The sequence below is a fragment of the Xenopus tropicalis genome, chromosome 6, assembly GCF_000004195.4.
Source record: "Xenopus tropicalis strain Nigerian chromosome 6, UCB_Xtro_10.0, whole genome shotgun sequence".
Taxonomy (NCBI): domain Eukaryota; kingdom Metazoa; phylum Chordata; class Amphibia; order Anura; family Pipidae; genus Xenopus; species Xenopus tropicalis.
In genome coordinates this window covers 152,907,156-152,921,616 of record NC_030682.2, presented here as the reverse complement: position 1 = coordinate 152,921,616, position 14,461 = coordinate 152,907,156, and the positions used below count along the sequence as shown (strand labels likewise).

The 14,461-nt window shown below is 51.6% G+C and overlaps 1 protein-coding gene across 26 annotated transcripts in view; it reads right to left on the bottom strand.

The window, feature by feature from the left end:
- Positions 1–2,533: 2,533 nt before the first annotated feature.
- Positions 2,534–14,461, bottom strand: part of plec (plectin) — a 161,323-nt gene continuing 149,395 nt past the window's right edge. For all 26 annotated transcript variants that reach the window (XM_031903875.1, XM_031903876.1, XM_031903877.1 and 23 more), the window contains 3 exons: positions 6,845–13,885; positions 4,204–4,317; positions 2,534–3,364 (listed from right to left, as the gene is read on the bottom strand). In XM_031903875.1, the coding sequence (XP_031759735.1) occupies positions 7,580–13,885 (6,306 nt within the window). In that variant the 3' untranslated portion in view covers positions 2,534–3,364; positions 4,204–4,317; positions 6,845–7,579. The remainder of the gene's footprint in view (positions 3,365–4,203; positions 4,318–6,844; positions 13,886–14,461) is intronic.

Below are 14,461 nucleotides of genomic sequence, written 5' to 3'. Positions count from 1 at the left end.
ATTTTGTTTCTGTGCCGCCCCTACAGCGCGGGTACCGTGGCCCAAATGCCATTTTGTTTCTGTGCCGCCCCTACAGCGCGGGTACCGTGGCCCAAATGCCATTTGTTTCTGTGCCGCCCCTACAGCGCGGGGTACCGTGGCCCAAATGCCATTTTGTTTCTGTGCCGCCCCTACAGCGCGGGTACCGTGGCCCAAATGCCATTTTGTTTCTGTGCCGCCCCTACAGCGCGGGTACCGTGGCCCAAATGCCATTTTGTTTCTGTGCCGCCCCTACAGCGCGGGTACCGTGGCCCAAATGCCATTTTGTTTCTGTGCCGCCCCCCTATTTGTGCTGTCGGTACCACCCCTGCCTTTCGGTCCCACTGCAGTTCTGCAGAAAGTCCAGTTTTCTTGTCATTTTTGAAATGTACCAGGTTGGGCCCCAAACACTTTCTGAAAATAATTTTTTCCCTTGATTAAAGTGGGGCCCGTTCCATTCTGCCCCGGGGGTATTTGTGTTTGGGGTTGGTTGGTCCCTGAGGAAGAGCCCAATAGGCTGAAACGTTGTGCCAATAAATCGCTTATGAGCCGCTGTCGGTGTCAGTTTATAGAAATCTGTGCCCCCCCCGGGGCTGAGCTTTGGGGAGCGACTGTGGGCCGAGGGATTAGTTTGGGGTCCCTGCTGCACCCCAGTATTGCCAGGCAGTAATATTACAGATTTGTACAGACGGGGGCAAATCTCAGCCCCAGATACCCCCGGGGGTTACACTGGATTTACACAAACAGTGCCAATGCCGCCCTGCTGCCCACAAGCTCCGCCCCTTTGTATCTGACCAATGGGGAATTTAGAATTACAGTATTTTTTTTTTGCATAAAGAAAGTGTAGCTGGCGCAGATACCCACACTGGGCAGGGAGCTGGGTGGCGCACATACCCACACTGGGCAGGGAGCTGGGTGGCGCAGATACCCACACTGGGCAGGGAGCTGGGTGGCGCACATACCCACACTGGGCAGGGAGCTGGCTGGCGCAGATACCCACACTGGGCAGGGAGCTGGGTGGCGCACATACCCACACTGGGCAGGGAGCTGGGTGGCGCAGATACCCACACTGGGCAGGGAGCTGGGTGGCGCACATACCCACACTGGGCAGGGAGCTGGTGGCGCAGATACCCACACTGGGCAGGGAGCTGGGTGGCGCACATACCCACACTGGGCAGGGAGCTGGGTGGCACACATACCCACACTGGGCAGGGAGCTGGGTGGCGCACATACCCACACTGGGCAGGGAGCTGGGTGGCGCACATACCCACACTGGGCAGGGAGCTGGCTGGCGCAGATACCCACACTGGGCAGGGAGCTGGGTGGCGCACATACCCACACTGGGCAGGGAGCTGGGTGGCGCACATACCCACACTGGGCAGGGAGCTGGCTGGCGCAGATACCCACACTGGGCAGGGAGCTGGGTGGCACACATACCCACACTGGGCAGGGAGCTGGGTGGCGCACATACCCACACTGGGCAGGGAGCTGGGTGGCGCACATACCCACACTGGGCAGGGAGCTGGGTGGCGCACATACCCACACTGGGCAGGGAGCTGGGTGGCACACATACCCACACTGGGCAGGGAGCTGGGTGGCGCAGATACCCACACTGGGCAGGGAGCTGGGTGGCACACATACCCACACTGGGCAGGGAGCTGGGTGGCGCACATACCCACACTGGGCAGGGAGCTGGGTGGCGCACATACCCACACTGGGCAGGGAGCTGGGTGGCGCACATACCCACACTGGGCAGGGAGCTGGGTGGCACACATACCCACACTGGGCAGGGAGCTGGGTGGCACAGATACCCACACTGGGCAGGGAGCTGGGTGGCGCACATACCCACACTGGGCAGGGAGCTGGGTGGCACACATACCCACACTGGGCAGGGAGCTGGGTGGCGCACATACCCACACTGGGCAGGGAGCTGGGTGGCGCAGATACCCACACTGGGCAGGGAGCTGGGTGGCGCAGATACCCACACTGGGCAGGGAGCTGGCTGGCACACATACCCACACTGGGCAGGGAGCTGGCTGGCACAGATACCCACACTGGGCAGGGAGCTGGGTGGCACACATACCCACACTGGGCAGGGAGCTGGGTGGCACACATACCCACACTGGGCAGGGAGCTGGCTGGCACAGATACCCACACTGGGCAGGGAGCTGGCTGGCACAGATACCCACACTGGGCAGGGAGCTGGGTGGCACACATACCCACACTGGGCAGGGAGCTGGCTGGCACAGATACCCACACTGGGCAGGGAGCTGGGTGGCGCACATACCCACACTGGGCAGGGAGCTGGGTGGCGCACATACCCACACTGGGCAGGGAGCTGGGTAGCACAGATACCCACACTGGGCAGGGAGCTGGCTGGCGCAGATACCCACACTGGGCACGGTCTCATCCCTACGGGCGGAAGTGACGGAGCCCTGATTGGTTTGGTTCTGTGCAGCCCCCCCCCCGGCCCCCCACAGGCCCGGCCCCCCACACACAGACGGACACTCGGGGGTTAATAAGATACAATCAGTTTTACTGAGAGAGTTAAACACTCGGCGCCGCGTCTCTACATTAATCTTAGTGTTCAGTTCAGGAAGGCTCCGCCCATTCCAGCCAGGGGGCGGGTCAGACCGTACCACCCGGCACTGGAAGAGGGGGAACCATTGAAATCTCAATACAAACTGGATCCCCTTCACCCCCCAAATAAAGAAACAAGTGGGGAGCACCAATGGGAGTAACAGTATTAATAGCAATGTTACTGACAGTACTGGGAGTTATTTACACTACGTGGCGTTTCCATGACAATGGATCAGTCCAATGTATAAAGGGGCAGCTACAAACCCCACACAGGGCAGATGGGCAGGACTGACCCTACAGGGGCAAATGCATCTGAACCCCCAGAAGGGGAATATTATCGGGGGGTGAAGGGGATACACAAGGCCACATATTATCATTGCCACATGAGCTAACCCTCTAGCATTATGGGTAAGAGCAGAGGATTCTGGGAGGAAGGAAATGTAATGTCCATGGGATGAGTATGGTATCTGGGGGATGAAGGCTCTGGGCCTGACGGGGGGGGACGTGACACAGAGCGGGAGAACCACACGGGGGTAACAGTCAATTTGTCAGGTAAATACCCCAGGCTGGGGCAGGGAGGAAGGGCAGGATTCCCTCCGGAAGTGAGTGGGAATGGCGGTCGTATTCCTTATCCCCAAGGGCTGACAGACACAGCAGCTGCCACATCCCAAGTGTCAGCGGAAGGTCCGTTACATTTCTGGAAATGGAAGGGGGTCAGCGCCCCCCCACCCCACCCCCAGCCTGTCGGGCGGGACGTCCGGAAACACTGAAAAAGGAACAAAAAGCAACGTGGGATGAGAATGAGCAACAATGGAGGCACGAGAGACATCACAATGGGGCCCCCAGTAACAGAGAATGGGCCCCCAGTAACAGAGAATGGGGCCCCCAGTAACAGAGAATGGGGCCCCCAGTAACAGAGAATGGGGCCCCCAGTAACAGAGAATGGGGCCCCCAGTAACAGAGAATGGGGCCCCCAGTAACAGAGAATGGGGCCCCCAGTAACAGAGAATGGGGCCCCCAGTAACAGAGAATGGGGCCCCCAGTAACAGAGAATGGGGCCCCCAGTAACAGAGAATGGGGCCCCCAGTAACAGAGAATGGGGCCCCCAGTAACAGAGAATGGGGTCTCCAGTAACAGAGAATGGGGCCCCCAGTAACAGAGAATGGGGCCCCCAGTAACAGAGAATGGGGCCCCCAGTAACAGAGAATGGGGCCCCCAGTAACAGAGAATGGGGCCCCCAGTAACAGAGAATGGGGTCTCCAGTAACAGAGAATGGGGTCTCCAGTAACAGAGAATGGGGCCCCCAGTAACAGAGAATGGGGCCCCCAGTAACAGAGAATGGGGCCCCCAGTAACAGAGAATGGGGCCCCCAGTAACAGAGAATGGGGCCCCCAGTAACAGAGAATGGGGTCTCCAGTAACAGAGAATGGGGTCTCCAGTAACAGAGAATGGGGCCCCCAGTAACAGAGAATGTGGCACCCAGTAACAGAGAATGGGGCCCCCAGTAACAGAGAATGGGGTCCCCAGTAACAGAGAATGGGGCCCCCCCTCCTACTCAGTAACCACAGCGACTCGCAACGAGCCCCCCAATCCCAGAATCCTTACCTGAATGTGGGGGTGCAGCACCAGATCTGCCGTGTGGGGGGATCTCGCCCGGGAGACGGAAGGATCACAGGGACGTCCCTGTTCCGCTGGGTCATCACCGATTGGAGGAGGGGCCTGCAAGGGGCAAGACAGGCATGTTGTACCCATAATGCACAGCAGCAGGGGCCACACATCCGTAACACAAAGAGACACAATGGAACTGAATGGCACCCAGGTATAAATGGCCATGTAACAAGGGCAGACTGGCACAAAATGGCGGCACACACACACACACAATGGCGGCACACACACACACACACACAAAATGGCGGCACACACACACACAAAATGGCAGCACACACACACACACAATGGCGGCACACACACACACAAAATGGCGGCACACACACACACAATGGCGGCACACACACACACAATGGCGGCACACACACACACACACAAAATGGCGGCACACACACACACACACAAAATGGCGGCACACACACACACAAAATGGCAGCACACACACACAAAATGGCGGCACACACACACACAATGGCGGCACACACACACACAAAATGGCGGCACACACACACACAAAATGGCGGCACACACACACACAAAATGGCAGCACACACACACACAAAATGGCGGCACACACACACACAATGGCGGCACACACACACACACACACAAAATGGCGGCACACACACACACAAAATGGCGGCACACACACACAAAATGGCGGCACACACACACACAATGGCGGCACGCACACACACACACACACACACAAAATGGCGGCATACACACACACAATGGCGGAACACACACACACACACACACAAAATGGCGGCACACACACAATGGCGGCACACACACACACAATGGCGGCACACACACACACACACAAAATGGCGGCACACACACAATGGCGGCACACACACACACAATGGCGGCACACACACACACAAAATGGCGGCACACACACACAATGGCGGCACACACACACACAATGGCGGCACACACACACAATGGCGGCACACACACACAATGGCGGCACACACACACAATGGCGGCACACACACACACAATGGCGGCACACACACACAAAATGGCGGCACACACACACACAATGGCGGCACACACACACAATGGCGGCACACACACACACAATGGCGGCACACACACACACAATGGCGGCACACACACACACAAAATGGTGGCGCACACACAAAATGGCGGCACACACAGGTAAAACAAACACACACAGAGGGACAAAGAGAAAAAGCACAAATTTGCCCAATTTACTAACAATGTGACAACTTGGAAAAGCTCAGCAAAAGCACCAAAACTCAGATCCTTATAGTAGGAACGATGGGGCAAAAGGCACTAAACAGGACAGCTATATTCTGACACTCAGGTTTCCCCTTATCCCTACACTTAGCAACGCATAGGTTCCCCCTATCCCTACACTTAGCAATGCACAGGTTCCCCCCCTATCCCTACTTGGCAACGCACAGGCTCCTCCTATCCCTACTTAGCAACGCACAGGTTCCACCCTATCCCTACACTTAGCAACGCACAGGCTCCTCCTATCCCTACTTAGAAACGCACAGGTTCCACCCTATCCCTACACTTAGCAACGCACAGGCTCCTCCTATCCCTACTTAGAAACGCACAGGTTCCACCCTATCCCTACACTTAGCAACGCACAGGCTCCTCCTATCCCTACTTAGAAACGCACAGGTTCCACCCTATCCCTACACTTAGCAACGCACAGGCTCCTCCTATCCCTACTTAGAAACGCACAGGTTCCACCCTATCCCTACACTTAGCAACGCACAGGCTCCTCCTATCCCTACTTAGAAACGCACAGGTTCCACCCTATCCCTACACTTAGCAACGCACAGGCTCCTCCTATCCCTACTTAGAAACGCACAGGTTCCACCCTATCCCTACACTTAGCAACGCACAGGCTCCTCCTATCCCTACTTAGAAACGCACAGGTTCCACCCTATCCCTACACTTAGCAACGCACAGGCTCCTCCTATCCCTACACTTAGCAACGCACAGGCTCCTCCTATCCCTACACTTAGCAACGCACAGGCTCCTCCTATCCCTACTTAGAAACGCACAGGTTCCACCCTATCCCTACACTTAGCAACGCACAGGCTCCTCCTATCCCTACACTTAGCAACGCACAGGCTCCTCCTATCCCTACACTTAGCAACGCACAGGCTCCTCCTATCCCTACACTTAGCAACGCACAGGCTCCTCCTATCCCTACTTAGAAACGCACAGGTTCCACCCTATCCCTACACTTAGCAACGCACAGGCTCCTCCTATCCCTACACTTAGCAACGCACAGGCTCCTCCTATCCCTACACTTAGCAACGCACAGGCTCCTCCTATCCCTACACTAAGTAGAACGTCCCACCCATAAATATTTGCCATTTAGTTACAATAAAACAAAGGAAGCTTTATAGGTTCCCATAGGAACACTGCATAGAACCCCGAGAGCCTGCACACCCCAGGAGCCAATGAGAAGTCTGATTGTTAGGAATGCAGGACAAAGGGGAAAGTGGGCGGAGACACTGGTTAGTTGCAAGCAGGGCGCAGAGAAGAGACCGCCTCCTTGCAGGGAGCGCTATGGACTTACAGTGGGGGGCACTTCGGAGGGCTGAGATGAATCCTGATGGAGTGTTGAGCATGAAGGGATGAAGGGGAAGACAACCAGTGACGAAGGGGTTAAAGATACACGTCTCTCTGTGTCACAATCTCAACAGTGTCGGAAAGCAAGGTGCCTCTGTACAGTGAGTATACGGTTATTCGGCCAAGGGATATACGGAAGGTGCGAGTTCCATAAACACCGGAGCCCTGAGGGCAAGAGGGGCAGTAGGCAGCATGGAGCGGGGGCAACGGGGGTCCTGGTAGCGGGCAATGTGGTCACTTGAGTTGGAGGTGGAGGGAGTGATGGACTGGCTTGATTCCTACTTTTGCTGGTAGCTATGGAGTTGCTATGCAGGGCCCCATCAACAAAAAAACAAAAATTAACCAAAAATGCTGAGATTCTCCTGTTCCAGAGCGTCGGCACAAAGTGCGTGTAAAGTTCTAGGTGCTGGACGATAGTGTTCTCTTAGTCTTCTCTCAATATACAAACAGCATCTGAAGAGTATGAATACATTCCGCCTCGCGGCTAAAATGGGCTTCTTCCAGGCTTTTTTGGTTAAAATTTTAGGCACTGCTTTGGAATACAGTTAGAAATAAACTGAATGTTATATTATATATATATATATTTATAAAATAAAAGTCCAAGTAAAGCGTCACCACATGCAGAGCAGGAAAGGGGATTCAAGTCCATTGGGGGGGGGCGGGGGGGTTGCAGTGCTAAGCATTATACTAGGCCAGTAAGTAGGGGGGGCAACATGTCGATCCCCCCCCGGTTTGCTTCCTGGCTACAGTTTTGACTTAGGTGAAACAGTGCATTGGCAAGTTGAGTTGCGTCCATGGGACTCGCTTGGGCTCCAGTTGTGTATCTGCGGCCATAGCTGCTGGAGGAATAGGAGGAAGAGGAAAAGGTCATGGAGAAGCCGGAGCCGGAGCCAGAACCGGTGGCATCAAAGCTTCCTCGTCTTGAACCAGATCTGGAACCAGTTCTTGATCCGGACCGGGAACCTGAGGCTGAGCCAGAACCACTGACATTGTAGGGACTGTAGTAGCCCTTGCTGGACTGGGAGGAGGCTTCCAGGAGTCTTAGCCCAGTTCCATCTTCAACCATGCTCTTCTCCATGGCTTCTTTGTAGGAAATCTTCAGCTTGGTTTTAGGACAAGTCAGATATTTGGAGTAAGTGTTAATGTCTCGCAGTTTTTGGGCTGTTCTTGAATCAATTGTGCCCTTGTGAAGTGCATCCTCCAGGCTAACGCGCCCTTCTGTCTCCGGCTCAATAAGGCCACCAGTGAGGTACTGCACCTCGAGGAACCGCTGGCCGGCTTCATAGTATAACCAACCCTTCTTCAAGGCTTGGGCGGCGGACATTTTTGTCTTTGTTCTTGGATCTTCAAAGCCATTGTAAGCTTTCTGGGCAAGGTTAATTCTGTCGACCATTATTTTATCTACTAGGCCTTTATTGACTGCATCAGCAACAGTATACTTCTCCCCAGTGACGGGGTCAATGATGCCTCCTGTACAAGCTTGAGCTTCTAGCAATCTCTGCCCAGTGATGTTATCTACGAGGTTGCGATGCATGGCTTCTGTCACCGATACCTTTTCCAATGTGTCGGTGTCAACAATACCTGCGATGGGGCCAGTCTCCTCACTTGGGTCACTCCAGGACACCTGAGGGCGACCAGCTGGGCTTGCTGGATATGAGGAAGATGAGCCGACAGAAGAGGATCTAGAACGGTATCCGCCAACGTTGCCTGAGAGCATATCGGCAAATTCTGTTATGGACAATGAACCTGAGCGATATTGATCCAGTGAAGACTGGTCTATAAGGCCTTTAGAAAGGGCATCATCAATATCATATTGCCTTCCTGATCTTCTGTCGGTGATCATGGACTTTACCACTCCATCTGATGAAGAGATCGTGACCTCCTCCCACTCACATTCTTGTTCAGAGAGTTCTATGTAGGTCTGATGGTCAATGAGTCCCTTGCGATAAGCCTCATACACAGACATCTCTTTACCAGTTTCAGGGTCAACGATAACGACTCTGCGCTTACGAACAGAGGACTTTGAAGAGGTTTTTCTTTCACGCTTCTTTTCTTTCAGGGGCAGAAGACAAAGGCCAGTTTCAGGGTCAGTCATGCACCTTTCCATCAGCTGAAGGTAGGTTAGGTTCTCCTCTGTGTTGGGGTCAAAGAAGCCCTTGGTGTCGTCACTTGGATCAGTAAGGATCTCATTCATTTCCTCGTCGAAAAGACCTCTTTTGTAGGCAACTTCCACTGGCAAGCGATGGCTTTCTTCCGGGTCAATGATGCCTCCTGTGGCAATCTGGGCCTCCAATAAGCGAATTCCATGATCTTTAAGGATAAGGCCTTTCTTCATGGCTTGGAAAAGGGAAATTATCTTTCCAGAATAAGGATCTTTATAACCAGTTACTGCTCTCTCTGCTGACAGAAGCTTATCTTTGAATTCTGGACCTACTATTCCCATGCGAACAGCATCTTCAACAGCTAACTTCAGGCACTTGATTGGGTCGATAACATACCCTGTAGCGGCTTGGGCTTCGAGCAACTCAAACGCCGTACCTGGTCGGATCATGCCCTTTTTCATGGCTTGGTAGATAGAAAATCTCTCCTTGGAAGATTCCACATAGACACCAGCAATGCAGCTTGTCCCCTCCAGGAATTTCTGCAGGGTTTGTGAAACCTCCTCAATAGAAGTTAAACCATCTTGAAGGCGCTGAGCTGTAACCGCATCCATGATTTGAGATCGCACCAGTTCTTCCATGCTGATCTCTTTCCTTAGACCCTTGAATGTCAGCTTTCTCTTGTCTGCGAGTGGAAGGAGGAAAAGGTTGCTTTTCTCATGTCTATGGCACCTCTTTAGGAGCTGGGAATAGCTAAGCTTCTCCTCTGTCGATGGGTCGGTATAACTACGAACTTCACTGGGTTCGGACATCATTTCTAACGCATCTTTGTTCAGATATCCCCGGGCGATTGCAATGTCATTAGGGATGTGGAATCCAAATCTGGGGTCTATGGCACCACCCGTGGCTAACTGGGCATCAAGCAGTCTCAGGGCTTGATCGGATGGGATTAAATCTTTTTTCATTGCTTGGAAGACCGAGATCATCTGCTCGGTGTAGGGATCTCTGTAGCCGGTCACAGCTCTTTCGGCAGAGAGAAGTCGGTCATGAATTTCAGGTCCCACAACCCCTTTTCGCACAGCCTCGTCTACGGTTAGTAATTCGTTCTTTACGGGATCAATAATGAAGCCGGTGGCGGCCTGTGCCTCAAGCAGAACGTGTGCTACGTCAGAAGTGATAAAACCTTTCTTCATTGCTTGGTAAATGCTGATGGTTTCTTTAGATGCCGGCGCCTGTAGCCCCGCGACGCAGCCCGTGCCGTACAAGTATCTCAGGACAGACTCTATCTGAATGACTTCTTGGATGGTCTTGGTGCCCTGTTTGAGCAAGTTGTAGATTTCCAACGTGATGAGCTTGGACTCGTACAACTCTTCGGCCGTGATGCGGCGTCTCACAAAGTCGTAGGAATACAACTCCTGCTGCTTGACAATCTCCGTTTTCTCAATAATTTCAATGATTATGATAATCATTCGTTCTTTGGTCAGTCTGCCAGCACGGAATTCCTCCATCAGTCTGTCTCTTTCTTCTGGAGGAAGAAGATCTGATTGCATCAACTCCCATATAGTCATAGACGAGCCAGCCATGCTCCCAGCGGGAATGTCTACTGAAGTCTCCTCAAACACCTTCCTTGTTTCTGCTTCACTGTAACCTTTAGGACTTTCAGGTGTCTTCTCCACTTTCTTTAAGGGAAGGAGATTTAGACCCGTGTCAGGATCTTTAATGCATCTCTCTTTCAGCTGTAGGTATGTAAGGTTCTCGTGTGTATTGGGGTCAAAAAAGCCTTTGGTGTCATCAGTGGGATCAGACAAGATCTTGCTCATGGCATCGTCGAAGTATCCACGCTGGTAGGCAACTTCCACAGGGACACGGTGACTGTGAACAGGGTCTATGATGCCTCCGGTGGCAATCTGAGCTTCTAACAGGCGAATTCCATGCTCCTTCAGGATAAGACCTTTCTGCAAAGCTTCGAAGACAGAGATAGTATTTCCCGAGTAGGGATCTTTGTATCCAGTCACAGCTTTCTCTGCCGAGAGAAGTTTCTCATGGAGTTCAGGACCCACGACACCAGCTTTGACGGCCTCATTAACGTACAGTTTTTTGTTCTTGATGGGATCAATTATGAACCCAGTGGCAGCCTGAGCCTCCAGGAGAACCAGGGCAGTTCCGGGCCTGAGGAAATTCCTTTTCATTGCTTGGTAAATGGGCATCTTCAACTTGCTTTCTTCCACATAGACACCAGCAATACAGTCGCTGCCTTGCAGATACTTCCTAACAGAATCTGTTTCGGATATTTCTTTCACAGACACCGTGCCCTCTTTTAGCTTCTCATATTGAGTCTTGTCTATAATCTTGGACTCCAGAAGCTCAGTGGCTGGAACAGGGGCCCTCAGACCAGTGAATGTCAGACGTTGTTGCTTCTTTGTCTCGGTCTCCTCCACAATAGTGATTATTATCTTAATTATCTTCTCAATTGTAACTTTCCCGGTCTTGTACTGCCGGATCAGTTCACGCCTTTGTTCCTCTGTGAAATATTCAGAGTTTATTAACTCCCAGATTGTTACAGTCTTTCCTTTAAAGGTGCCACTTGGTACCTCGATTGTTGTCTTATCGAATGCTTCTTTGGCTTGTAAATCGGTGTAGATCTCTTCTTGCTGCGCTTGTATGGCTTGGTCGGACAGAGGCAGCAAGTAGTGGCCAGTTTTTTTGTCTACCTTGCATTTCTTTTGTAGCTGTGAATAAGTCAGAATTTCCTGACTGTTGGGGTCATAGAAACCAGTGCTGTCATCAGTGGACTCTGAAAGAAGTTTAGTGGTTTCCTCATCTAAATGGCCACGTTTATAGGCAACGTCAAGTGGAAGGCGATGGTTTTTAACTGGGTCTATGATGCCCCCAGTGGCCAGCTGTGCATCTAAGAGGCGGATGCCACTATCTTTAGGGATAAGCCCTTTTTTGAGAGCCTGGAATAGTGATGATGTTTGTCCAGTGTACGGATCCTTGTAGCCAGTGACGGCTTTCTCCGCGGAGAGCAGCTTCTCATGGTATTCTGGTCCGACGATGCCAGCTTTAACGGCCTCATCTACCGGCATAAGTTTATTCTGAACGGGATCTATGATGTACCCAGTGCCTGCTTGTGCTTCCAGCAGATTTAGGGCCGTGGCAGGTTTCATCAGATTCTTCAGTATGGCATCATAGAAGGTGAGCTTCTGGCCCGTTTTCTCCACTTGAACGCCAGCAATGGCCGTGCTTCCGGTTAAATACTTTCTAACTGCCTCAAGGTCGGATACGTCCTTGACAGACTTCTTGCCTTGATGCAGATGGTTGAAGAGATCTTTATCGATAATTTTACTATCGACTAGTTCTGCGGCAGGGACTGGACCTCTGAGGCCATCAAAGCACAGTTCTTTCTTCTTCTCGTTTTCTTCCACCACCGTAATTACAATCTTAATGATCTTTTCCACAGTGATCTTCCCAGTTTTATACTGCCGTAGCAGGTCCCGTCTCTGTTCTTCAGTAAAGTACTCGGAGTTGATTATTTCCCAGATGGTTACAGTCTTTCCCTGGAATTTGCCAAAAGGAACAGAGACCGTGGCCTTTTTAAAGACATCCTTGGCTTCTGAGTCAGTGTAGACCAGTTCTTTCCCGGCTTTGTCAGTTAGAGGCAACAAACAGAGGCGAGTTTCTGGGTCTACGATGCACCTTTCCATTAGCTGCAAATATGTGAGGTTTTCTTGAGTGTTAGGGTCAAAGAAGCCTTTGGTATCATCTGTGGGATCTGACAGGACCTTATTCATTTCCTCATCAAAGTAGCCTCGTTTGTAAGCCGCCTCAATAGGCACGCGATGACTGTTTACTGGGTCTATAATGCCCCCTGTGGCAATCTGGGCTTCCAGAAGGCGGATGCCGTGATCTTTCACAATTAAGTCCTTATTCATGGCTTGGAAGAGAGAAATTTTTTCTCCTGTGTATGGATCTTTGTAGCCAGTAACAGCCCTTTCAGCAGACAGCATTTTATTGTGTATTTCAGGGCCAATGACGTTTTCTTTTACTGCTTCACTGACCGTCAACCTCTTGTTGGTCACTGGGTCGATTATGTAGCCAGAAGCAGCCTGAGCCTCCAGTAAAATAAGTGCTGTGCCCGGTGGGAGCAGTTTCTTCTTCATGGCACTGTAAATACTGATCTTCTCATTACTTGGCTTAAGGAGCAGGCCGGCGATGCTGCTCTTGCCCTGAAGGTATTTCCGGATATCATCCCACTTGGAAACTTCTTGCACAGACACCACCTTCTTTTTCAGCTTGTCGTACATTTCTTTGGTCAAGATTCCAGCCTCTAGTAGCTTTTCTGGAGAGACTTTCTGCCTCAGGCCATCAAATGCATTCTCTTGTTCTCCATTCTGAGCTGTGCCGTCAACAGCATCTCTACCGTTCGGCAAGACCGCTGTCTGCGTTATGATAGTCTCTTTGTGGATGGTGATTTCCTTTGTTTTCTCCAAAGCCAGTTTATGTTCCTTCTCCAGTTGCTCAAGTTTTTCCCTAAGTTTTCTGTTTTCCTCCTCCAACAGCCTCTCTTGATCCTGCCTCTTCTTATCCAGCTGCTGTAGCTCGTCTTGTTTTTGTCTAACTTTGTCTTCGGCCTCTTTTTGCTTTTTGAAGGCATCATCCATGGAGGTCTTCAGAAGTCTTTTCTCCTCCTCCAGCTGCTTCAGCTGCCGTTCCTTCTCTCCTTGCAGATTCTGAGCTTTGTTGACCTCTGTTTCAAACAGCTTCTCTAGTTTGGCCTTCTCCTCTTCAATGTACTTCTCTTTTTGTATCAGGATGTGTTTCTCGGAAAGGAAAGTTGACTGGAGGGTTTCGGTTTCTTGGCGTAGTTGCTCTACTTGGGCTTTCTCCATCTGGAAAATAGAAACCAGAACAACCCAACTGAATAACCACATGGATTTGGGAAAAGTCTACCTATTTCTTGGTGGCGATAGTGTGCCTAAGACTCAGATAGAAGTTTTTCTGTTCTCCTGGCGCTTTTGCATTGTTGTGAATGGTGAATAAAGCACGCTCCATCTGTATGTTAGTAGGTGAAACACTGGGAAGAATAGGCACCACCATCAATAACTGATGTTTTGGTTAGAGTGCTTTGGATCTTATTTGTGCCATATACACCTCTATATGTGCTTTTTAGGTGGAAAATGACTAATGACTTGGATGAATAAATCAAATGACTGAGCATGTATTACGGTACCCAGTGTTACAAGACTAACGAGCATGCAGTGAGGTACCCAGTGTTGCAAGACTAACAAGCATGCAGTGAGGTACCCAGTGTTGCAAGACTAACGAGCATGCAGTGAGGTACCCAGTGTTGCAAGACTAACGAGCATGCAGTGAGGTACCCAGTGTTGCAAGACTAACGAGCATGCAGTGAGGTACCCAGTGTTACAAGACTAACGAGCATGCAGTGAGGTACCCAGTGTTACAAG